The following is a 26660-nucleotide window of genomic DNA, read 5'->3' as shown; positions in this document are numbered from 1 at the left end:
ATTCACTTTTTATAATTTTAATATTCTTCATGCTTTATAGATGATATTTCTAGACCTATTTTGCTTTTAGAGAAAGGTTTGGTTCAAATATTAATAACTGACCTAATTGGCGCCTAAATACAGGCGGTTGCGGCTTCAATTCCCGGGGTGGTTTTTTATATGTATAGTTGAATATTACAGGCTAAATCAATAAATGAATTACCCCATAATAAAAATCGAGAGCTTTGACGGCTATTTGAGTTGCGAAAAGGCAACAAAAATTAACACCCAGACCATAAAAAAAATGTAGTCCGTTTATTATATGTCTAAATTTGACCAAGCAATGACTGACTTTTCTATTTAATTCCATGAAGTAGTTAGTTTTGGCAAAATTGTTGATTGTGACCTTTAACCTGACGTACAAAAATTATTCCAGCTTATAGTAAAACGACCTTTTAAGTTTAATAAGAAGACCACAAGAAGAGATATAAAAGTTTAGCTAACCAATATCTTTTACTGAGAAAGTTTCGAATTGTGTTTTGAAAATAGTATAGTTAGGGATAAATCAATTGAAAAATACTTACAGATAAATTTTGGTCAAATTCAATAAAAAACATACAATGAAAATATTTATTCAAATTACACTTACGTGGGAAAATACATTTTTTTCTGTAGAGGAACCATCAACTAACACTACTTAATAAAAACTTTAATTTATAATGCAGATACAGTTTATATTGAGAGACATTCTTTACAGACTGCCCCTAACATGTAAATAATATTGAAATTAGAATATTTATTTGGGTATACATTCAATAAAAAAATCGATTATCTAATTATAACTAAGAGATTGTTATTACAATCTTGAATACAAAGGCAACTCAATCGAACTTATCCAAAAATATTTAGTTTACCGTTTTTAAACAACATCTTTCTTATGCCTTAGAAACCGAAAAATCTATAAAAAATTGAAATTCGCTTTTCACTTTAGCGCCTCAAATGCGATTTCGAACATAGTACCGAATTAAAGATAACCGTGTATTATCAACTAGTAGAGAACACACCGTTAGGCGCTTGATAAAAATGACAAAGTGTCCTACAAGTCTTGCAAGAATCGGGAGTCTATAAAACAGAAGATCACATGAGCGAATATTTTTTTAATACACTAAACCTTTGAATTTATAAGTAGCTTATGCATTCCTTCACATGAAGCAAGTGCAAAAGTTTCCAAAATTTATTTTTAAACTGTAGACAATACAATAACAGCTAATGTAGCTATGATAGAAAAAACCAAATATCTGTACAGGATAGAATCAGGAAATAGGAATAAACCGACTAAGCCTAATATGCCGCAAAATATAAAAGAAGCAGAAAAATTGATACAAAGCTTGAAGAAGTGTCACACACTTGAACACACCAAAGAGGTTATCTTTATTAGGTAGACACAATACCCTGAAAAAGACGTAAAAATTTGCTGATAAAGAGTAATGCGTGATCGAAAGCGTTAAAAATCTTTCCAGAATACATTTTTACAGCAATCAGCAGCTTATATTGATGATCATTAAATATAAGGTGCAGACAACGTTCTTTTTTAACCGACTTCCAAAAAAGGAGGAGGTTTTCAATTCGACTGTATTTTTTATTTTTTTTTATTTATGTTACTTCAGAACTTTTGACCGGGTGGACCGATTTCGATAAAATAAATTTTAATCGAAAGGTGGTGGGTGTCAATTGGGGTATACCGCATAACTTTCTACTGGATGTACCGATTTCGATAATTCTTTTTTTGTTGGAAAGGGGATATCCCTAGTTTGGTACCATGATAAGGAAACCAGGATCTGATGATGGAATCCTAGAGAAATCGAGGGAAACTCTCGAAAATCCGCAATAACTTTTTACTGGGTGAACCAATTTTGATGATTTTTAATTTATACAAAAGTTGATGTTTATCATGTGGTCACATATAAATTTTATTGAGATCTGATAACTACTTTTTGAGTAATCTTTGATAACGCGTAGTTACTTGACTATTTTTTCGTCGATCTACGTTTTATTACTCGTCGATGTAATTGAAGTCGGTTTTTTTTTCGTTTGCGAGCAAACACAATTATTTAGAAAAATTTTACACACAAATGTTGTCATTACATTTTTAAATGTTTATTTTCTGGCTTACATCCTTTAAATTCCTTAATTTATAAACATCGCTATTTTTATACTTCTTCTTTCACTAACATTATGAGGGTAACAAAACTTTAATTAAAATTTTGTTACCCTCATAATATTATTGAAAATTTAGTTTATCTAAGTTTATATGTAGTACCTGGGTGACCGAGCTTAGCTCGGTAATGTTAGTAAATCGTGTTTTTTGGAAATCGTATTTAAATACGAATTACATATTTGTAAAATATGAATAATATTTTCCGATTTTGCCGATATAAGAATAAAAAATATGATCTGGTTATTTAAATAAAAAATTATGAGTGCAATTAGAAAAAAAATCGATTTGCAGACATGGGGAATTGAACCGTGGTCTTCTCGATCGCTCCCGACCGGCCGATTTGCCACCTGAGCTATTACAGCTTTATTGACAATTGCAAAATTTACCTTCGTATCCTAACAATATTGTAGCCATTTTTTTCATTGCCTAAAAACAGGAATAAAACGACATTTTCTAAAAATGAATCCTAGCTATATCGATTTATCGCCCTCGAAATTCCCTGCATACGAGATACATATACAAGAATTGCTCGTTTAATAGTATTAGATATAAACCATCTGTGTAATTGAATTACAAATGAAAACAACTAAAATTATAACAATAACGAAGGAACGAAGGAAGGAAAGAAGATTTTTTTAAATTTATATCCATTAAGCAGATCGGGAAGATAATAATAATAATAATAAATACTCTGTATTGTACACCACAAAGAAACATTACAAAAAAAGTTATACATGCAAAGAAAGATGTACAAAGGCGGTCTTATCGCTAAGAGCGATTTCTTCCAGACAACCTTTGGGCATAAGACATAGCGTAGAAAAAGTGAAGCGGTAGGGAAGTATACAAACAGTTGATAAGTAATTAAAATATATAAAATATGATATTAAAAGAAGTAAATATACATACATAATTATACACATACATATATACACAATATACATACACATACATATATGCAAATAAATATATAAATATATACTACATAAACAAAATACTACATAATATATATATTTATGAAGATGAGAATGATATTTATGAGGTATTTAATGACAAAAAATGCACCTTTAGATATTTTTTAAAACAAGCAAGATTGAGCTTTTCTTATAGAGATATGAAGAGAGTTCCAAAGTTGTACAGCTTTAACGGAAAAGGAGTTTGAATAAAAGGAAGTAGTATGGGAAGGAGTTTTGAGTATTAAGGTTGAAGATGACCTGAGGGAACGTTCATGAGTGTCACAGAGAAACTCAAAACGATTTTTTAGATAAAGCGGTGTATCTGGATGGAAAAGTAACGACGAAGATCACGTCTAGTTCGGATCTTAAACTATAATAAATATATATTTGCAGAGTTGTTTATACAACTAAAATTAAAATAATATTAGCTATCAATACATTTAACTAATTTTATTGCAAAACATCAATTTCAAATAATACTAGGAATTATTTTTTACAACGAATTACTAATTATTATACAAAACAGACTTATTATTAACATTCATAATTAATTTCAGTAGTAAATATCCGATTACATCCGATTTATAAATATTATTTTAGGAACAGCAAACGCAGACCACAATTTTTAACTCAACCAGTTTCAGGCTTTTGATCATTTTAAAAATATATTTCTTATATGCACAAGTCTGCTGTAACATATCCATTAATTGACTATAGTCACACAAACGTATGATTACAGTCAATCATGAACGAATTTATTGAAATTTCAAGCATTATAGTTTGAGTTTTGTCATATTCTACCAATTCATTGGTATAGTTTTGGTATGATTCGTGCATTCCTCAGTTAACGTGACATTGGAAAAACTATCTGAGATCTTTGGCACAATTGAAAATCAATAAAACAAATGATGGAATAAACATGGTCTTCAGTAACTTTTGGGATGAGAGATGTACTAAAAGTATCCTATAACGTTATATGCTAAGTGTATGTGTCTAGATAGCACATCATTTTTATAAATCTATACTACGCGACACTCTCACAAAGACCTATCCATCTTCTTTCATTTACCAATCGTTGGTCCACCGATACAATTTTGAAACCACTATCACTAAAAAAATATAAAAAAGTAGAAATCGCCGTTAAAAGTGTTAACGTAAACCAGTCGGACGGTTATAATTATAACTTGCAGACTTAATTTAGGTAACCTGTAAAGTTATGATGAAACCATTTTTTTAATTAGTTACTATTTATATTTCGATACAATCCCTCCGATTCCGCCACTTATTCTTTTAAAACCCTTTTCTTATTACGATCACACATTGACAAATCACTTTTAAATCCTACCGATTCAATCCTTGATCATATTTTTGAACCGTACATTTATTACTTTTTAGAATATTTTCTTAAAATATGACACACAAGCGATAATAACAAGAAAATTGCTGTCAAACAGCTTTTTATTAATATATTTCTTTCGAATATTTAATTCCCTCATGTGCTTCCCTTTAAGTACAAGATTACGAAGGAATATTTCAAAATTTGCTCTACCGCCACCTAGCGGAAGTTATGTTATTGAGTATTTAAAGAAGAGCGTGACGTAACCGCGTGCGACAAAACAGAAGAAATGCCAATAGTGCTGCTATCGCCGCGCCCGCCAGAAGCGTTTCTTCTCTACGGGTACCACCTGCTCTTTCTACTACTGCACTCTGAAAACACCGTAATATTATCTTAATGTAACTGTGTGGATGTGGTATCTATTTGTTGTTGTATTTTTTGTAATTATTACCTTTTCTCTAGTTGGAAAACTTAACGATATATTATTTATCATTATGCTCTATTCAATCCCTGTTTTATGAGCGGAGGCCTGAGATCTTTCTTGGCTCAAATATATTTTCTATGGATTGAATGCATTTCATCGAACATACTATTATCCTCATATACTACCCACTTAAAAAAATTAATAACAAGGTCAGCTAACTCACCCAACCTCCATGTCTTATAGCCCATGGGGTAGCACACTGGGCCACATGTCTTGCAGCCCAGTCCGATGCTCTGCACCAGCCCCCAACCCTCACCGCACGACCTACCACCTCACACAGAAAAGCCAATACCACCAATGCTCTCTGTTCATAATGAACACAAGCCTGAAAAGGTACAGAAAGACCAATCAAATAGTCAGTATGTTGCTTGAGATTTTCTTTAACTAATAGTGTCATAATTTAGTCAAGTATACGTCTAACTTCCATTCCATCTACTGAGTTGTAAATCTTCCATTTTTAATGATTTTTTTTTTTTTAATTTTAATGATATCTCATACCTCTTCTTCTCCGGCCTTTGATAGTTACAATTTGAACTTAATCATTCTTTTGTTTCTATTTTAGATTAAAAGTATAAGTAATAAAATACCTGGCACAACTCCTGCATGATATCCTCAAACTCGACTTCATCCAAGCTCAACAAGGGTATATGTTCAGCTCGGGCCGCTAGTCGAGCCCTCGCTTTGGTTTCTCTAAATCTCCGAGCAGCACGCTCCAGTGCTCTCCAATCTCTCCAGTACATCCACCAACCTCTGAAATTTTTTACCAAACACTTAAAAGCTGATAATAAAAAAAAAAAGTGTTAAAAAAATTCTTTTTCTACTTCGACTTTTCTAAAACTTTATCTTATTGTTTTGAAATTCAATTTTATTACAGAATTCATATTTTATCGGATGAAATTCTAAAGAAAATGCAACTTTGTTTTCTGCAGCAGTTTTTTTCTGAAACAAAACTGCTCCTTTACCATTTATATTTATAAGGTAAGGTAATAGTGTGGGTCTAGATAATTAAACTACTAAAATAATATTTCATACCTCTGATCAGGGTTTGCAGGTACTATCATACACGGTGGTGGCCGCAGTTCCTCAAGTCTCAAGTGCTGGAGAAGCATGGCTCTGAACAGCCGTACTCCCTTCTCCTCCTCTTCCCCTTCCAAGTACGGTCCTCTCCAATGCCCTTGACAATCATCACGTCTTTCTTCGTCCAGAGACACTTGACGACGTAGAGGCGCTCGCGGTGTGTTGTACTCTTCTAATGACTGAACACTTCGAGCTGAAAAAAAAAATTGTAATGAAACGAATTTGAGTACATGTAACTTTCTACTGAAAAAAAAGAGTTGGTATTTTATAAACCACTACGGTATTGCACTATGAAATGGCGGGTATAACGATTAGATTAGATTTTTTCCAAATATGCAGGTTAAAATACATGCAAAAACACAACATGCAGGTACAAACGTGTGAGGAAATCACGTTTTTTTCCGCACTATCGTAGATGAAACAAATTATGAAAACTTTTACCATTATAATACCACCACACGCATCACTAGTATCACCTTACCTATTTTAATTGACTACTCGTACAGGAAAAATTATTTATGCCGTGTCGGCGGCGCCTAAACACCGACGATCGCGGGTTCGATTCTCGCTCGAACTAGATATTTGTGTTTATACAAACATTTATTTCCACTCTGGTTGTTATTCCTTGTGGGTCTCACCACCGCGCCACGAGAACACGTTAAGCTGTCGGTCCCGGTTGTTATCGTGTTCATCGGATTGCGATCGTTACTCATAGTTGAGAATATATTTGCCAACCCGCCTTAGTGCAACGTGGTGGATTCAGCTCTAATACTTCTCCAACATAGGGAAAGAGGACTATGCCCAGCAGTGGGATATTATAGGAGGAAGTGATCGAGCGATTTGAAAATTTTAAATTCCTATTTATAATTCTAAAATGGTAGAAATGAAACTATATTTTCAAACTGTTTATGTGAACGTATATAATTGTAGCAGCTAATACTACAAATAGCTTCTCTTATATAAACATAAAACACCGCGTCTTTATCCAATTATTTAATTATTCAATCCACAGTCCACAGTTCCATCCAGCAGTCGATCTATCACATAAAAGATCACAATTTATATAATCTTCACATCTTCATCTCACATTATCTAATTAAATATTTACCACAATGTCACTCATAACAATATAACCAAGTCTCTTGGAGAAATAACCTATCACATAAATGCGTAGAACTAAAAATAAGTAGACTTACCTGGTACAGCTCTTGGTGGAACAAACGCCATAACAGCACGAATGGTACACTAAAAGACTTTTTCTATTCGATTCTATTGTAGAAGTGACAGCACAACGCTAAACATACGTGACCTTGTGTATTTTATGTCACGCCACGGCCCTGACATAGATTTTAGAGCATGCGCATAAATTTCTACTACTTGTGAGGGAATTTTAAACCCAAAAAGAGCTTTTGGATTTCACGAACTACACCTTGAAAGAAAATATAACAGTTAAAACTATATTGTGTAAGTAATCGCCTCTTCACCTACTGGCGCATCATAAAACTAGAGACTTAGTCACACTAGTTAGATAATTTTGTACATTTTCTCATTACGTCCGTCCAGGTATCTGCTAAAAATATAACTTATTTATTTACGTAGAAACAATTTAAAAAATGCTACTCAAGATTCTGTGTAATAAGTTATCTAAAAGTAATTTTAAAAATCTTTAGTAGTAAAATATACTAGTTTGGGGTGTACTATAAAATTTTCTAATAATGTCTGCATAAGAATTAAAAATGAAAAACAGTATTGCAATATATGTAAATTTAGATTAATGTTTTTAGTAATAAAGTAATATCAATCATTACATTACCAATAAATTATCTAAATGAATTAATTAGAAAACATGCAAATGAGATACAGGATATACATTAAGAGTATATCAAACTTATCTTCTAGATATTTAAATCTGGGCAAAAATACAAAGAGAGGTTTACAAAATACCGAAATAAAAGAAATAAGTATATAAACCTAAAATATATAACTAAATGACAAATTTTGTCCCAATTTAAAAATGACCTAAATCCAGTATTAGTAAGACAATTGTATCCCAGTAGATCGACGTATGTCTGATCGTACTTAATAACAGACTCAATTGGTTATCGTAGCGGGTAATTGTGTAACTACACTACTCCTATCGCACAGGAAGGACCACATTTGTCCGGATTATATTCAGATAACTCAGTTACTCGCCATACAGATCGACAGCCACTACGCTACTCGACTCGTAATAATTCTGACAATAGACTTGATTGGAGTGAAATCAATTATGATTTAGACGCGTTTATACTTAAAGATGTTCCGACAATGAAGAATGAAAATAAAAATAATATAAACAGAGCAACAGACAGAGTTTATCGTGAACCATGTTGCAGAAAACTATCTGTATTCGCGAGTGTTTGCGGTGTTCTGTCGTTACTTTTACATACATACAATTATACACATAGTTTTATGTATGATGTTAGGAGAAATGGACATAACATACAAGTTGAGAGTGATTTTGTAACAATAGAAGATACGATTGATGTAAAAATGGATAGTATTAATGCGTTTGGAACAAATCGAGTTAGATTAAAAAGGGATGCTATGCTTGTAAGTATTTTTTTCTTCAGGCACGGAAATAATACTATAAAACGTTTTTATAATAACAAAAAACAAACAATTCATTAAGTGTAAGTGTGTATGTGTAAAGTGTGTTGTAAGAAAGTGTGTTGCAATAAAAATTTGTGAAATTTTTGTCGAATGTAATTAAATCTATCTTCATCATCATCACAGCAGCCTTTCGCAGTCCACTACTAGACATAGGCCTCCACAAGTTCACGCCAAAAATGGCGTGTACTCATGTGTTTTGCCCATAGTCACCACGCTGTGCAGGCGTGTTGGTGACCGCAAGGCTGGCGTTGTCGCACCGAAGACGCTGCTGCCCGTCTTCGGCCTGTGCATTTCAAAGCCAGCAGTTAGATGCTCATCCCGCCATCGGTCGGCTTTTTAAGTTTCACAGTTAATCTATAGTTTCAAAGAAATCAACATCCAAGTCTTAACATAAACCACAGAATGCCGACTTTTATTATAAGTTCTCACCATAATTGATTAAACAAAATTACAGAAACAGTCGCCACTTCAAGAGGACAATACAGTGGCACCTCACGTAGAATTCTTCAACCCTAAAATGCGATCTGAGTTGGAGGAAAAAGATGCGATGGAAATGAAGAAGACTGGAGCGAAGGGACCAGCTCCTGGAGGTGACACGTGGGTCTGGCTTACTAGCTATTCTAGAGTTCCAGTAAGTACTAACATTTACATTAATATTATTGGTGTGAAAATAACCCTGCTTCAATCTACCTCTTTATCTTGTGATGATAATTATGCTTCCTATTCATAATGTGGACCCATAATGGCACTGGCATAATTGGTATTACCTAGAAAAGTTATTTTTAAGCGGTCAAAATCGTAATTTGTTATTTATTAATTGGTGTCTGTTTCTATTTTTAAACTGAAAAAAATAACAACTTAATTAGGATTTTAAAGTAGTGCGCTGGTTAATTGAGAAACTGAATATTCAAACCTGTTTGCTGTATTGCTTCGTAAATACAATATTACTCGACAACCTAATTTTATTTTATTTAAATAATGTTTTGCACAATTACTTTATTTGAGAAATCAACTTTGATTATTAAAAAATAATTGTAATTGCTCGCAAAAGAAAAAAAACCGACTTCAATTACATCGACAAGTAATACAACGTAGATAGACGAAATATAGTAAAGTAAATACGCGTTATCAAAGATTACTCAAAAGGTTGTAATCAGATCTCGATGAAATTTAAATGTGACCATATGATAAGCATTAGCTTTCGATTTAATTAAAAATCATCAAAATTGGTACACCCAGTAATACAGCGTAGGTCGACGAAAAATAATAAAGTAAAAACGTAAAAGTATTATTAGATATAACTCGAAAAGTAGTTGTTAGATCTCAAATAAATTTTAATGGGACCAAAAGATATGCACCACCTTTCGATAAAAAAAATTTTTTGTCGAAATCGGTCCACCCAGTGAAAAGTTCTGAAGTAACACATATAAAAAAAAACAATCGAATTGAGACCCTCCTCCTTTTTTCGAAGTCGGTTAAAAAAAATAAAAACTGTTTTCGCATTCAATTAAATATTGCTTGGATAAGTCAAAATTAAAATTTACTTCATTCAAGTAGGCTTCAAAAAAATCTTTAAATCCATTTTACAAATTCGAGAAGAATCGGCTCATTATCACTAAAATAACTAAAAATATTTAATTCGGTCCATCATTCCGTTATCAAATCGTGATTTCGTTTATTTTGTTAGATGTACTAAAACAATTATCAGCATTTTAAGTATACATGACATTACTATAATGTGTTGAAGAAATTTAAAAAGGCAAAACATTGGATTTAAATGCAAAAGTTACAAAAGTCTGGTGTTAACTTTTTTATTGGCGCACAAAATGGCGCATTTATGTTGGAAAATATTTTAGAACTCAGACTGTTACAGAATTTTGAATTCAAACGTAAATCCCTGTAAAAATCGCTTTTATTAACGTTAGATTTTTCCGGCACATTGCCAGAAAATATTATACATTGCAGATGCGGTCAAATATTCTTGAAAGCAAGAAAAATATGTTAGTGTAAAAATAAGTCATTCAATAGCATAATGTAAGTTTTAGAACTTTTTTATGCAAAATCAATTTAACTGTTGCTCTCAATATAATAATTATTATTATAAAAAAAGGTAAGCATTTTATTGTGTAATAGATTGTAAATTTTCAAGCTTTAGAATCGATTTCAAACATTATTTAATCATTCGCCAAGTTATGAACAAAAAGGCTATAAATATTATGCTACGACTCATTGTAGCAAAACCGTAGTTCTACGTAGGTTTTAGTACGGGTGAAACCAAGATGATTATCCTAGTGTTATATAGATGTAGAAAAAAACAAAAACCTACCACTATATTTACATTAGTAGTCATATTAATTTTATTTATTATATAACTAACAGTTGCCTACGGCTGAAAAAGAGAAAGTGGAAACAAAATAGTGTGTAACATCATTATATTAATTTCAACAATTAAATGAAATGAAAATGTTAATTCCACCATAATGTGATAATACAAACTTTAACGAAAAACTTAAAGGTTTTTAAGATTTCGTGATGAGTCAATGACCTAACAATTATACACATATAAGAAGAAGATGATAATATAGTCAGTAAACTACTTCAAAGCTCATGGATAAGCAATATCAATGGCGTGATGTAAAAATATTGTCTCACTCCATTAAACACAGCGTACTTTTAATGATTAAAATTAAATCTACTAATGAGTTATTGTTAAAAATATTTTATTACTTCCAGTATAAAGTAGTTCAAGGGTTCTGCAAAGCTACTCAAGATTACTGTCCACCTGGTGTGCAAGGCCCTGAAGGACCGGTTGGATCTCCTGGACCAAAAGGTGAAAGAGGAGATCCAGGCGCTCCTGGCACGCCAGGGAATCCAGGGTTGAGAGGTCCTCTTGGACCACCTGGTCCAAAAGGTAGGTTTTATACTCCAATAATGAAACGGAAATTTTGTTAAACATCTTAAATATAAAATTCTCGTGTCACTATGTTAGTTAAAATACTCCTCCGAAACGGGTGGACAGATTTTTATGAAATTTTGTGTGCATGTCGGGTAGGTATGAGAATCGGCCAACATCTATTTTTCATACCCCTAAGTTATAGGGGGGGGGGAGATTAAGGTGGTTAATAACATATATAGCAAATCAATGTTTGCGGGGTTAGCTAGTAAATAAATAAATTTCATGTATATTATTTTGTATGTACTTATAAGAAGGCTTAGTTCGCATGCGATTTTTAATTAATAAAACAACACCACGAACATCTCAAAACATCATCTAAACCACGAAAAACATAGGTTAAAACCCACGGCTACTCGTTAAACAGTCTAATGCAATACTCACAGCACCAATGCGCTATCAAAAAATTAAATTATAGAATAAAATAATATTTATAAGCATTTGAAAATGTTTAACAGGAGAACGGGGCTTTCCTGGAAACCCAGGTTTAGATGGCAGAGACGGTGTACCTGGAGAACCAGGCTTAGATGGCTTATCAGGCAGAAATGGTGCTGATGGAGCACCAGGGAGAGACGGTCGGGATGGTATTCCAGGAAAAGATGGTAGCCCAGGGAAAAATGGAAAAGATGGCAAAGATGGTAAGGTCTTACGAATATAACTGGTTAATTCGTATAATCGACAAACCCTTGGTATTACGAAACCATCCTTACATTGAATTTTTGATACGCGTATCCGATACTGATTACGTTTGAAATATAATAACTGGTTCGTACTGTAATAGTAAAGTCATTTCTATGTTCTTATGGTTTCAGCTGTTTCCCAATTTATATCGCTAGCTTCGACCGACAGCGGGACATTGGTAGATTATTTCTTTATACGATAATATATTAATAGGTTTTGATCAAATAAATAAGCATATTAGTGGATATATAATGTATTTTTTAGTTTAGTTATTTTTAACAAACTAATTACTAACCACAGTAGTCATAATTTATAAAACTACTTACTTATTTCGTTGTTCAAGCCATGAAGAAAATTAGTGAAAGAATTCTTGCAAATTTACAGGAAAACCAGGGGCACAAGGTCCGCCAGGCATAAAAGGTCCAAAAGGTGACCGTGGTCCCATGGGTCCTAAGGGACTCCGGGGCAATGACGGACATGATGGAGCTCCTGGAAGACCTGGCTTATCTATTTATAATTATACCAAAGAAAATCAAATGTTTATACCACCGACTTTTGCACGTAAGTCTATTTATTAAATCTAGTCCTAAGTTTTATTTTAATATTTATCTCCTTGTCGACTAAAGTGTATGGTTAGCGAAAGGAATTAGTGTAACTAAAGGTTGACTAGGCAAATGGTTACTTAAATCTTAACTGATTCTGAGATGCAAAAAATGCAAATTCGTAGTTGCGAGTAGATCGAGTTATATTCTCATATTATTTGTAAAAGGATAACTTCCACGAAACTACAAGCGCTGTAGTTACGTCCTTTTTATAGTACATATACATTTTACGCTCATCGTCACTATTACTTCAGCCTATCGAAGACCATTGCTGGACATAGGCCTCCACAAGTTCGCCCCAAAAATGGCGTGAACTCATGTTTATTGCCTTTGGTCACCACGCTGGGCAGACGGGTTGATGACCGCAGGGCTGGCTTTTTCGCACCGAAGACGCTGCTGCCCGTCTTCGGTCTGTGTATTTCAAAGCCAGCAGTTGGATGGTTATCCCGCCATCGTCGGTTCGCTTTTGGAAGGTGGTGGTGAAGCTGTGTTATCCCTTAGTCACCTCTTACGACACCTACGGGAAGAGAGGGGGGTGGCGATATTCTTTACTGCCGTAACCACTTAGCAGTGCCGTAACCACACAGCAGTATTTTACGCTCAATTTAAAATAATTAATAAATTAGGACCTGGGCCTTTCCTGATATGTTCTTAGTTGTAACGTGTAAGTACATGTTTTCAGTGGAAAACCCAAGACTCATAGTACGCGAAGGGGACATAATGCGAATGGACTGCAACCCGAAAGGTTTTCCTGAACCTACGATTGAGTGGCGACGAGCTGATGGAACTCCCATAATACAGGTTTTCAATATTTATTACTACATTTTTGTTACATTGAGAGCGACAAAGCCATTTGGAATGCACTAAAAAAACTAAGTATAACCATAAGCATGTTTTATAATTGGACTTCAATATTATGTATTTGTAATATATGATAGCAGTATAAGATGAATATACTGCTGATATATTATATAAAAAAACAAAAAATTAATATAAATAATACGCTTCAGCCTGTAATATCACACTGTTGGGCATAGGCTTCTTTCCCCACGGTGAGGAGATTCACAAGAACTGCACAAACACCCAGAGCACGGCAAACATCTGTATGGCCAATACAAATGTTTGTCATGGAGCGGGGATCGAACCCACAACCGCCAGCGCACAACAGCCACAAACCAGAGCTGTGACCGTTGCGCCAACGCGTCGTCAATAATACAAATAAGTACTTATGAATTACATATATGTATATCGAGGTATCTATATGCTATCTATATGCTATCGAGTAAGCACCCTATAACTTATTTTTTTTTTATTTCAGGGTTCGTGGCGTGACGCGTCAGTAAGCGGGCACGTTCTCAATATTCCGAACGTGTCTCGGTGGCACACCGGCAAGTACGTCTGTCTCGCCAACAACGGTATGCAGCCGCCGGCCAACCAGACCACCGATGTGGAAGTGCATTGTAAGTGTTGGGTATAACTACTATCCTCTGTAGCTGACTTTCGGGCTATTATTATTATATAATTATATTATATTAACTTTAAAACCTCATAAGGAGGCTTGTAAGTTTTTTAATGTAATTATAAGTTCATCATCTAACTATAATGATTAAAAAATCAACTGTATTTATCAAAATACATAATTATGAATGACTAATATCAAATAATAAAAAGCTATTAGCCTATAATCCGTACACGTACAAAAAAGTCGAAAGATTGAAATCTAGTAAACTACAATTTCGTCGCATTTTTTTTTTAAATCTAAGCCATAAAGACCTTTTAGTGAGTTTTGCTCTAATTATTATTAGCGTTTAGTTGTAGGTTTAAGATAATTATTTTAGAAATTAATAAATTATAATTATAAGCCCTGAAATATTTATAAAATTATTGTTATTAATATAAAGTTGAAAAGTTTGATTTTTAACGCGCTAATCTCAGGAACTACTGGTTCGAACTGATTTTTTTTTTGTATTAAATAGCCAATTTAACGACGAAGGCTGAATGCAATTTTTTCTCCAAAGTAACGCGTGTGAAACCACAGCTAGTGTTTATATATTTTAGTTTCTAAGCGGGACCCAAGCCACATAAAATAAATTGTGGGATTAAAATTTATAATATTCCAGAAACAAAGCTTTTCTTATATAAAGTATATTCTATTGATAAAATTAAAAATTAATTTCTTTAATATTTTTTTTCAGTCAGTCCCTACATACGAGTACCAAATAATATTGTTTACGTTTTTAACAAAACGGTTAAAATTGAATGTGAGGTAAGAAAAACTTAATTTATTTTTACATAATTTATTCGAAAGCAGCTTTTATTAATACCAATAATACGATTAACGTACAAATTTGTATCTTGTATCAACCGTGTGTCAACCAAATGTCAACTAATCCTTTTTTTATTATATACTTTTAATGCATAGTTTTATTATTGTCCTAGATACAAGCTTGGCCTGAACCAGTCTTGGCTTGGGAGATCGATGGAGTTACCATCGAAGGTTCACGATACAAGATGGAGGTGTCCACAACTGGCGACCCTTGGAGATGGATCATGAGTCTTGAGATACCAAACATCAGAGACCACGACTTGAGGCAGTACAGCTGTGTCGCCAAAAATGAACTTAATAATCAGACTGTCAAAGGACATATTCGTTTGATGTGTATGTTTATTCTTTAGTTGTAACCTATCGATAAAGCCTTAAATTCATTGTAAGGCTTTATCGGTAATAACCATGTCTAATAATAGATTTTCTAACGCGTAATAGTTTAAAATGGATGTAGTTCTATAAACTTCAAACATAAATCGTGTGATCAATTTTGTTGGTAAGTTAAAGTAAACTAGACACGCTTTTTTATTCATTTTTGCTAAAATTTTAGTATTTTAAAAGAAATTAGAAAGTTCTATTTCCTTTCTAATTAAATCCTAAATTGCAGTGCTCATTACATCAAACAGGTTAACTAACACAATAAGTGCTCACCTTATAAACATTTTTTTACCACCTTCAAAAGACTCCAAAGATATCACCATAGAAACCATTTTAATGTATTTCTTATCTTTTTAACCCTAGACCCAGGTCCAAACCAGAACACCCAGATCCAACAGCCAATGGAATTCGGCTTCCGTCCTCCGACCCTCACATCATACGAAGAGTTATGCCAGGTACAGCACTGTCCGTCGTGCCCGAGATGTGACCGCGCTCTGCTCTTGATATCTTCTATGAACTCAACTGCTGGGTATAAACCGAGGAGAAACACTAGTGAGTCTAGTGTATTTTAATATAAATACCTACTCCACTGACTTGCTTTGTTCAAGTGTAAAAAAACGAGTGTGCTTTAGACCACACGACTGAAGTAAAACGTAACTCTCTATCTCTTTCTATCTATCTTCACTAACTTATATCCTCTAAACTTCCGTTCGCCTCACTCGATCACACTTTTCGTAACGCTCTCGTCACGCACTCACCAGCTTACTACGCAAGTCAAGCGTGCGTAAAAAAAGTTTTACTTCAAAAATCGAAGTATTTTGTATCTTCTTTTTATCACCTTTGGTTAAGCTTATGTGACACAAAGCCACCTTGCAACCTTCCTCCTCTTCCTATCCATTTGGACACAAAATGAGTGGTTAACGTTTACCGTAGTCTATGGAAATTTGCAACACCAGGAGCATTACCATATGTTGCTAGTCGTTACACTAATTATTAACACAACCCTTCCCCGGGAGGCTCATACTATCTTAAATTAGGTATATAGACAATATTTTAAGTTCCTTCCGTTTCCAAGCCTGTAAGGTTTTTTGAAAGAAGGTGCTACTTACCTATGAGACTGCCTACTGGTGCGACTATTGCGTTTCTTTTTTAAAATAACTATTAAATATTCTGCATTTACTTGTGATGTACAATAATAATTATTATAATAGATACAAATGTATGTATAGTATTGTAAAATGTTTTTTCTTAATTTTTATTACAGATTGTCAATTATATGCCATCGGTAAACCTGTCTACCATCGCTATATAGATGAGTTGTTCGGCGCTTGGTTAAGGGACTCCAATGCTTCTGAGAGTCAGGTAACAGGTTAATTATTTTACTATTAATACTAATTATTTACATCCACCAACCCGCGTGAGAAGCAACTTGGTGGATTAAGCTCTGATCGTTCTCCTACATGAGGAAAGAGGCCTATGTCCAGCAGTGGGATATTAAGCTGAAGCCACTAACACTAACTATATATTCGTTTAAAAATATGATGTGACTGTAACGGAATTTCATGCGATTTATAAAATCGTCAGTTAGTTGTAGGGTAATCTGCAGATTGTTTGAATTAAACGCTTCTTGTAATTTTTGTTGTACATTGTAGATAGTAGCAATTAGTAACATTTGAACAAAATATTAAATTCCAGAAAGAAAAACTATGGGCAACTCAGGAGAACGACGTCGAGAGGTTGCGGGAGTACAGGAGCAAGGCTACTTTTAAAGCTGATCACGTTGACGAGTTCCACAAGCTGCAAAAGCCATTCTTTGTGAGTTATATAATACTTAAGTGCCTTTAAAAAGTCAGATAAAAATTAGCGATATTTGAAATACATACAAATAAATAAAATTGGAGTGTCTGTTTGTAATATTAAAATAACCGATTTTTACTAAATGTATATGGATGTATACACGGTACATATACCAAAATGACATTTTTACATTTTTTTGTCTGCCTGTCTGTTCCGGCTAATCTCTGAAACGGCTGAATCGATTTTGACGGGACTTCCACTGGCAGATAGCTGATTCTCATTCATTTATTTTATTTTCTCATTTCATTTTAGAAATTTATTTATTTTATAACTCTGCGAACTGAACAATAACTTTTTTGTGAAATGGACGCGTACGAAGTCGCGGGCACCGCTAGTAAATACATACGAACGTTTTGCTGTACTAAAGTATAACATAATTGTGTTTGCTCGCAAACGAAAAAAATACCGACTTCAATTACATCGACAAGTAATACAACGTAGATCGACGAAAAAATTGTCAAGCAACTACGTGTTATCAAAGATTACTCAAAAAGTAGTTATCAGATTTCGATAAAATTTATATATGACCACATTATAAACATCAGCTTTCGATTAAATTAAAAATTATCAAAATCGGTACACCCAGTAAAAAGTTATTACGGATTTTCGAGAGTTTCCCTCGATTTCTCTGGGATCCCATCATCAGATCCTAGTTTCCTTATCACGGTACCAAACTAGGGATATCTCCTTTCCAACAAAAAAAGAATTATCAAAATCGGTACATCCAGTAGAAAGTTATGCGGTATAATACAACGCAGGTCGACGAAAAAAGCGTCAAGTAAAAACGCATTATTAAATATAACTCGAAAAGTAGTAGTTAGATCTCAAATAAATTTAAATGGGACCTATTGGCACACACCACTTTTCGATTAAAACAAATTTTGTCGAAATCGGTCTACCCGGTCAAAAGTTCTGATGTAACATACATTAAAAAAAAAAAAAAAAAAAAATACAGTCGAATTGAGAACCTCCTCCTTTTTTGGAAGTCGGTTAAAAACAGAACAATTCTTACTTACATTAGTTTGTCCATCTTTCTTTTTGTCCTACCCAATATCTATGACGGCTTGGACGATATCGATTGGGATTTTTACTTTTAGATAATAATTGATAATTTGAGAAGCAGATGTGGCTGGCTATGTTTATTTCAGAGAAAAACTTTGTGTAATTTGTGTGTAAATATTTTAAAAGTTGCGAGTAGTTGCTAGCAACAAATCTCCTATGTTACTTTATTTCAGTTTTTATGTTTTTATTGTCAGCTTGTAATAACGTATTTTGTGTCACGAGTGTTTTGTATTATTCATCCTTATTATTTCAGGGCAATGGCCACATCGTATACAGCGGTTCTTTCTTCTACCAGGCGAATGAGTCCGGAAACCCAGGGGACATAATACGATACGACTTAACACAGAGCAGGATAAAATCGGCTCACTTGCCCCACGCCGATGGAAGACTCTATAGCTCTCAACACAATCAGGTTACAATTATTTGTAATGGAAATAGTAAATGATCATGCCAACACATCTTAAAACTTGATCTTATTCTTCTGTTTCTACTTAGACTTAATATACTTGACATTGGTACTGGTGAATTGATATGGAAGTTGCTTACTTATTAAAAGTTTCCTTAATAGGTCTAGTTCTAACACATTAAGAACATGCGCAAAAAATTGGAAAATTGAAGTGATAGATATCAGTTGGCAGTTCCCTAAATCACTGGCATTAAATTATCTACGAGTATAATCGAAATAAACGACCGTTTATTTTTAGTCTTATTAAATTTCCATTCCTGTTTAGTTCTAAATGTTAATAAATTATTCTTAATTAGGTCGACTTCAGTGCTGATGACAACGGTCTATGGGCTATATATTCCATAGAAGGATCGAACAACACAGCCGTTGCAAAGGTAAGAACTTTGACTCTACAACTCTATATATCTACTAACTGACTTCGCAAACGTTGTTTTGCTAAATATGTTAGTACCTCCCCTTAACCCCCCCCCCCCCCCCCCCGGCATGAAAATAGATGTTGACCGATTCTCACACATACCTGATATGCACACAAAATTAATAAAAATCAGTCCAGCCGTTTCGGAGGAGTATTGGAACTAATATTGTGACACGAGAATTTTATCATCATTCCAGCCTATTGCAGTCCACTGCTGGACGTAAGCCTCCACAAGTTCGCGCCAAAAATGCGTGAACTCATGTGTGTTGCCCATAATCACCACGTTGGGCAGGCGGGTTGGTGACCGCAGGGCTGGCTTTGTCGCATCTAAGACGCTGCTGCCCGTCTTCGGCCTGTGTGTTTCAAAGCCAGCGGTTAGATGGTTATCCCGCCATCGGTCGGCTTCTTAAGTTCCAAGGTGGTAGTGGAACCTTGTTACCCCTTAGTCGCCTCTTACGACACCCACGGGAAGAGAGGGGGTGGCCGTAGCCACACAGCACATTAGCACAGAGAATTATATATATAAGATATATAAATGAATTGCTGTTCGTTGGTCTCACTAAAACTCGAGATTGGCTGGACCGATTACAATAATTTGATCTTAAAAAATGTTGCCTAGCTGTAAAACATTTGATGTCTTTTGTAAAAAAAATTGTCACTTGGTTGTCAAATAAATAGGTACGTTCAGAGTCTTTTGTGATGATGATGTGATACGAAGTTCAATAATTAAAGAATTTTTACCTATTTAATAATTACTATACACCTATATATTAATTATTTCTTTCAGCTAAGTTTCGATCCGAACAAGGATGACTTAAATATAGATTATATTTGGAATATATCGCTGAATCACAGACAAGTATGTACACGTTCGATATATTTTATTAAATTGGATCTCATCTATTAAAATGACCAAACCTTGGTTGTAATGAATTAATAATTAACACAGTGCGACTCATAAATTATACTTATGTCTTAATATAATAAAAAAATTAAATAAGCTATTTTTTCATACTAAAGCGTGTGAAAACGCGGGATAGTCTCTTTATATTTCATTTCAAACATTGATGGTTTATTGCCAACTATTCGTACAATTTACTTTCCCCAGTTGAAAGAAACTTGCATCGTTAGCTTTCCCGATTTATTACTGACTGTTTTAAGTCACAACTTCCTTCTTCCGTGGACTTCCCATTTTCCTCAAGCTTTTCTTTTCTTTTCTATTATAAGGATATAAAGAAGGTTGTATGGGTTATGGTTGAGAACACATCTCAGATAATTGACACCCTTGAAAAACTATTACATTAATTCAATTTCTAGGTAGGGGAAATGTTCATAGTATGTGGCGTGCTCTACGCGTTAGACTCAGCCACAGAACGGGAGAGCAAAGTGACTGTGGCCATAGATTTGTACTTGAGCAAGCCCGTAGAAGTCTCGCTGCAGTTCACCAACCCATTTAGAAAGACGACACAGCTTGGATATGATCACACGCATAAGGTAGGGTCCTACTAAAACTATTAATACAAAAAAATAATATTAATTATAATATTATTAGTTTCCAAGTTACCATATTATTTAATTAATTTGATCTAATAACGAATAGGTACTACCCTCTACTGTACGCTCTTACGAATTGTTTCATAATATTGCGTTAAAAACATAGAAGATGTCGCTACTTGGTACAATACAACTTTCCATGCATAGCGCCATCTATGAATTATTGCAGAAAGTTTTTAAAAGAAAAATATTCTTTTTTTTCTAGTAATAATAGATAGGCTTAAATTATACGCCTAAATAGCATTTTTTTTTTTTTGTGACGAAGCTGAAAAGTTTTGCTTTATAATTTTCAAGCACAATTTAACTGATAATTATTTGACTTGTAATTTTTATTTTTAGGAGTTGTATTCATGGGACCGAGGAAACCAACTAACGTATCCCGTCAGATACAACGAACTACCTGGACCTTGATTTTTTAAATACTTAATGCATTGTAACGTAATATGTAAAACATTTCATAATAAATTATTCACAAGTATTTATTGTTTCGTATTCGTTTTGTATTCGGACTTGCTGTCAACCGAGACAAGACGAAGATGATGATAGTGGACCGGGCTGAACAAAGTGAAAGCAATGTACACAAAATAGCTAATTGCGAAGTGGTACAGAACTATATTTACCTCGGCTCCACTATATCAAGTACTGGAGGATGTGGCGACGAAATAAGGCGAAGGTGCGCCATGACCAGGTCTGCTGTGGAACGACTGGGAAAGATTTGGAGAGACGGAAGGATCACCAAGAAGACTAAAGTCAGGTTGATGAAATGCCTTGTGTTTCCAATCTTTCTTTATGGAGCCGAAACTTGGTCTCTGAAACTGCAGGATCGCCGTAAAATCGATGCATTAGAGATGTGGTGCTGGGGGCGCCTCCTAAAGATCCCGTGGACGGCGTTTCGCACCAACGTATCCATCCTCAGAGAACTTCGTATCAAAGACAGACTATCATCAACTAACTGTACAACTACGAATACTGAAGTTCTTTGGGCACATCTCTAGAAATGAAAACTCGATGGAGAAACTAGTGGTGCAGGGCCAGGTGGAAGGCAACAGAGCACGCGGTCGAACGCCAACCCGCTGGACAGACGTCATCACAAGAGCTACTGAGTCCACCATGGTCCAGTGTACTCGCGACGCCTCCAATAGAGGGAAATGGAAGCACATCGCCGAGAGAGCTACCCTCGAAAATATTATCGACCCACCAAACACCCCACTATGTACCTCGTCAGCGCAGCCACGACCACTCTAACAAGAGTGTGCGACTAAGAAGAAGATTTATTGTTTATAATTTATTGTTTCTTTTAATTTATATTAAGTCCAATAATGTGTAAGTAAATGTCGCTTTAAATTTCAACAAAAATGACATTAATTTGACCAGCCATAGTTAAGCTACTATCGGCCATAACTTGTATAGCCTATGTCCCTTCTGTATTTCATAAAAATCTTTTTTACTGGAAGGGATTTTTAAATAGATTTTTTGCTTTTAGAGTTTATCAAATAATTACAAAGAAAGCAATTGTTTACTCTTTATATAATTATTACAGATACTTATATATAAGAAATATTGCAATAATATTTAACGGACAATGTAATTATACATTTAAAAATAAAGTTTTCACTGTTTTATAATAAAATTAAAATTAATTGTAAAGTTGTAAAACCACACGTAGCGACATCTAGCGAATGTCTGATGATACTTATAATTACATGAATTTGCTTCAGCTGCCGAATAGCCCATTACCTACCCCCGGCCGCCCTTTCAATAGATTCCTCCCGCACCTATTAAGAGTAAAGCTTTTAGGTGATTATAGCCAAATGTATATAGCAACCAAATTTAGCTATATGTAGTATAATACTATTACAGTTTGCTTGAACGCACCAATTTCATACTTTACCAATTTGGAGTTAATGTTAGGCCATAAACTATTTACAGCCTAGTAGTCTGCTACTGTATATGATCAGTGCAGTAATAATGTCGACTACTTGGACAAGTACAGAAACTAAAACTATAAACCATTATGAATGGCAGATTAACCATTAATGTTATGACGTAGCAATAATACTAACTTAAGGTTTGAAATAAAATATCATTCTTAAAATTTAGCGTTAGCAGTTTTATCTCACAATTCCATTTTAGAGGACTCTGAGCCTCGAGATAGTTAAATTTTGATAAAACCATCAAACACAACATAAATCGAGACCGTGCCTATGTTTCTTGTTTTTTGTTTTTTGAAAATATTTTTGTAAATGTTTTCATTTACATTTCCAGTGTATAAAAAGTAAATGATGAAACGCGCGACTCAATGGTACCTTTTGTGTCATCTAAATCAATGTAACTAATCAATAAATATTGTTAGTAATACTGCTAAGCAATAAATAACACTATAGTCCTTAAGTGGAGACTAAATTTATTTCATTAACCCTTAACTTGGCAAGTGTACTAGAGGGCACATTTAATTATGATATGAATTTCTGCATGTGGCCTATAGAGCACGGGTCTGTTTATAAAGAATACAAAAAATATATATTTAAAATTCTTCCAAAAGCACGTCATTAAGTAGTTTACAATTTTATACAGTTAAAAAATCGTATTCAATTGAATTATACGATTTATTAACTTTGAGATAAAATTTGCAAATTAACTTTCAACAATTTGCAAAAAAATGGTGAATAAAAAACTATAATTATATAAACGGCATTTGCATGGTGTACAATTTAACCCTATTTATAAGGTCGTCACAAGATGGCGCTACTTGTCAAGAAGATTACAGTAATTAATTAATCCATTTATACTTTTATTAATAGCGTATTATGTTACATAAGAAACATATATAAAAATATATCGTTTAAAAAAAGAAAAAAATGTATTTTATAATAAATTACGACACTACAAATATAAATATATTAACGATAAATAACAAATAGTCTTATCCACTTTACTGGAAAGATGTAATTAGTAGGAATGAGTTATTTGATTATGCTAAATGATGCATGACAAAATGAAAAAATGGTAAATGTTTACTCAAAGTGAAATCAGTGTAGTCCTAAAAAGTTACTGGAATAATTAAATAATCATTACTTCTCATACATTTATCGATCTCCCGTTTAATCAGACGATACGATCGCGGAGCCTAAATAAAAATTTAATACACGCAGTAATCGTTGATGCAGCACTAAAAGTTGGACGGGAGACCAACTCAAAAGCCGGGCCCGCAGCCCACTTCGACCCCCGTCATTTTTTGCCACAATAGCAGGCAATACGTTCCGTGACTTGGCAGAACTTGAGAAGTTGGCCCCCACTCTCCGATCAATACGTGCGCACAACGCCATCTAGCTGCCGCCGCGCAGGCAAATTGCAGTTTAATAGTTCATTAGATCCGACAAAAATGGCGGGGACATACAGTTTAAATTCGGAACACGATATCGATTGGCGGTTTGGGATTGGAAAAATGGCGCACAGAGATTTTAATGGGAGAGAAATATTCGCCATTATAGTAAGTCCCGATTTAAATGTTATCTTTATTACTATGACTGTGCTGTATACAATAAACTTTAATTAAATTTAACGCATATTTTAGATTGGTACTGTATTGTGTAGTAAAAGTTATTTTATTTCAATTTTAACAAGCATTTTAAATAGCTTTAAAAGGAAGCCACCTATAAGAAAATTTAAAAAAAACACTATACCTATTTATTTAACAGATTTACTATATTCATTCAGTCATTTATAGAGATCATGACAGTCTTATCAAAAAAAATCTATAATACATAACCCGTTAAGACTATTTAAAAATATATAGCTTTGTAGAATTTATTATGCAAGTTTAAACCAAGTCTCAAATAGCATCGTCTGGGTCAACATTATCCCAGACTAGCTAATGAATAACTGAAGGACATCTACTCCGGAATTATCTAATTCCGGAGTAGATTCACTGTTAACTTAGAATGTTACGTTATTTAAATTTCGAAATGTTTTTATTTATTCTTTTTTACACATGACAATTTGTCTAAAAAGTTCGATATACATTTTAGTTACCTATGTTACAAATAATTATGTTTTTCTTTTACATACCTTCACGTATAAAGTATATTATTTTTAATATAATATTTTCCCTTATTTTCATTTTTATACATTTGATTTTCATACTAACAAAATATTTTAGAAGAATCTTATACGCTTTAAATAATACACTTTAAATAAGCATATTTATGATGTTATTTGTTTAAAAAATATATTAATGTGACCTATTTTAAAAAGTAAAACTTATTTCGATCAATTCCATAATATCTCTCTCATCTTACTATTACTACAACTTTTTAGTTTATTTAGAATTAAAGTCTTGGTTAGACGTAACGCCATACTCAGGTGAAAAATTCCACCCACCCCGACCTTTTCTACTACGAATGAATCATAGCCCAATCACAGGAACACCATTAATTCGGCGAACTGACCGATTTGAATCTGATTCATGTTAATCGGAATATCGAGGAAATAAGTATTGTTAGAATCGTTATCACTTCGATTGATCTTGCATTAGTAATATATAATTATAAGTACTAATAAATATACGCCTATGATAAATTAACGCCTACAGTGCAATAAAACAAAATTACTCAATGGTTGTGCGATAATTTATATAGAGCTTTTTGTGCTTTGTGTTGAATAAACAGAATTAGAATCTTTTGTCGCGAGTCTGGAAACACACAGTCATGATCTATGCAAATATTTGTCACAAGTGATGATTAAACTCGCGATCGCTAGCTCAACAGTTTTACTGTCACCACTGAGCCGACCCGTCCTATATAAATAATTTACCACATGTTTTAAAGAGAACAGCTCATTTGGGTTATCTATACATCTATAAAAATAAATAAAATTGGAGTGTCTCTTTTAGTAATTTTTTAATTCTACGCGGACGAAGTTGCGGGCACAGCTAGTATATTAAATATCGAGTTTGAATTTTTCAGGACTAGGTTGATACAAAAAAAAACATTTGAAAAATCCATCGAATATTCAAAAATTGTCGGAAATTCAAATAATATTTTTGCATGAAAATAAGTCTCCGTACTCTTTCGGAATAACCGACCAAATAAGGTTCAACCTAAAAACCAAAGAAAATTAAGATATAGATACATATGTATTACAAAATAACTGAAGTATAACTTTGCAGATATTATAAACAGAAAGAATTCGATTATAAGAGAGAGTAGTTTTAATAATAAAAGTTTTAATAAAATAAACGATTACTTGAAATGAACATAGTTTTTTTTAAACAACTACAATCACAACGAACAAAAACGGCAAACAAACGAACGATCCACATGATTGGAAGCGATTACTGTAGCCAGATAGAATATCAGAAGCACTACAAGCGCCTTGCCAGGAACTTGGGCCACCTTACTCACCACAGGAACACAACACTGCTTAATAGCAGTCTTATTAAGAAGTATTCTTCTGTAAGGTTGAGGAACTTCCCCAGACGGGCTGCTTCAGATTTTGAGCAGGGCTTATGCTATACACTAACTCAATGAAACAATGTTATACAAAGTTCTAACTTATGTCTGCATAAGCTTTTATACAGATATCATTTTGATTTTAATGAATGACGTATTCTCTAAGAACGAAAACAATTAAGTGATGTATTTAAATAAAAAGAAGTTATAATAAATT

The 26660-nt window shown here is 33.6% G+C and overlaps 2 protein-coding genes across 2 annotated transcripts; one reads left to right on the top strand and one right to left on the bottom strand.

Annotated features, from left to right (window-relative positions):
• Window positions 1–4482: 4482 nt before the first annotated feature.
• On the bottom strand, window positions 4483–7329 carry LOC123661685. The gene is made up of 5 exons (XM_045596636.1): window positions 7244–7329; window positions 6003–6240; window positions 5558–5720; window positions 5134–5295; window positions 4483–4857 (listed from the first exon to the last, which is right to left on the bottom strand). Exons 1-5 carry the CDS (start codon window positions 7272–7274, stop codon window positions 4732–4734), a joined length of 720 nt encoding a protein of 239 aa, XP_045452592.1. The 5' UTR covers window positions 7275–7329; the 3' UTR covers window positions 4483–4731.
• Window positions 7330–8564: 1235 nt separating this feature from the next.
• LOC123661576 lies at window positions 8565–21469 on the top strand. The gene is made up of 17 exons (XM_045596528.1): window positions 8565–8639; window positions 9154–9330; window positions 11433–11610; window positions 12111–12290; window positions 12718–12894; window positions 13618–13736; window positions 14254–14395; window positions 15131–15201; window positions 15375–15594; window positions 16003–16191; window positions 16904–17001; window positions 17335–17454; window positions 18812–18970; window positions 19321–19398; window positions 20227–20298; window positions 20757–20933; window positions 21333–21469. The coding sequence occupies exons 1-17, from the start codon at window positions 8580–8582 to the stop codon at window positions 21402–21404; spliced, it is 2289 nt and encodes a 762-aa protein (XP_045452484.1). The 5' UTR covers window positions 8565–8579; the 3' UTR covers window positions 21405–21469.
• Window positions 21470–26660: the final 5191 nt, after the last annotated feature.

This window comes from Melitaea cinxia, chromosome 17 (genome assembly GCF_905220565.1).
Source record: "Melitaea cinxia chromosome 17, ilMelCinx1.1, whole genome shotgun sequence".
NCBI lineage: Eukaryota > Metazoa > Arthropoda > Insecta > Lepidoptera > Nymphalidae > Melitaea > Melitaea cinxia.
Note: the sequence above shows the minus strand (reverse complement) of the source record. Positions and strands in the feature narration are given on the sequence as shown.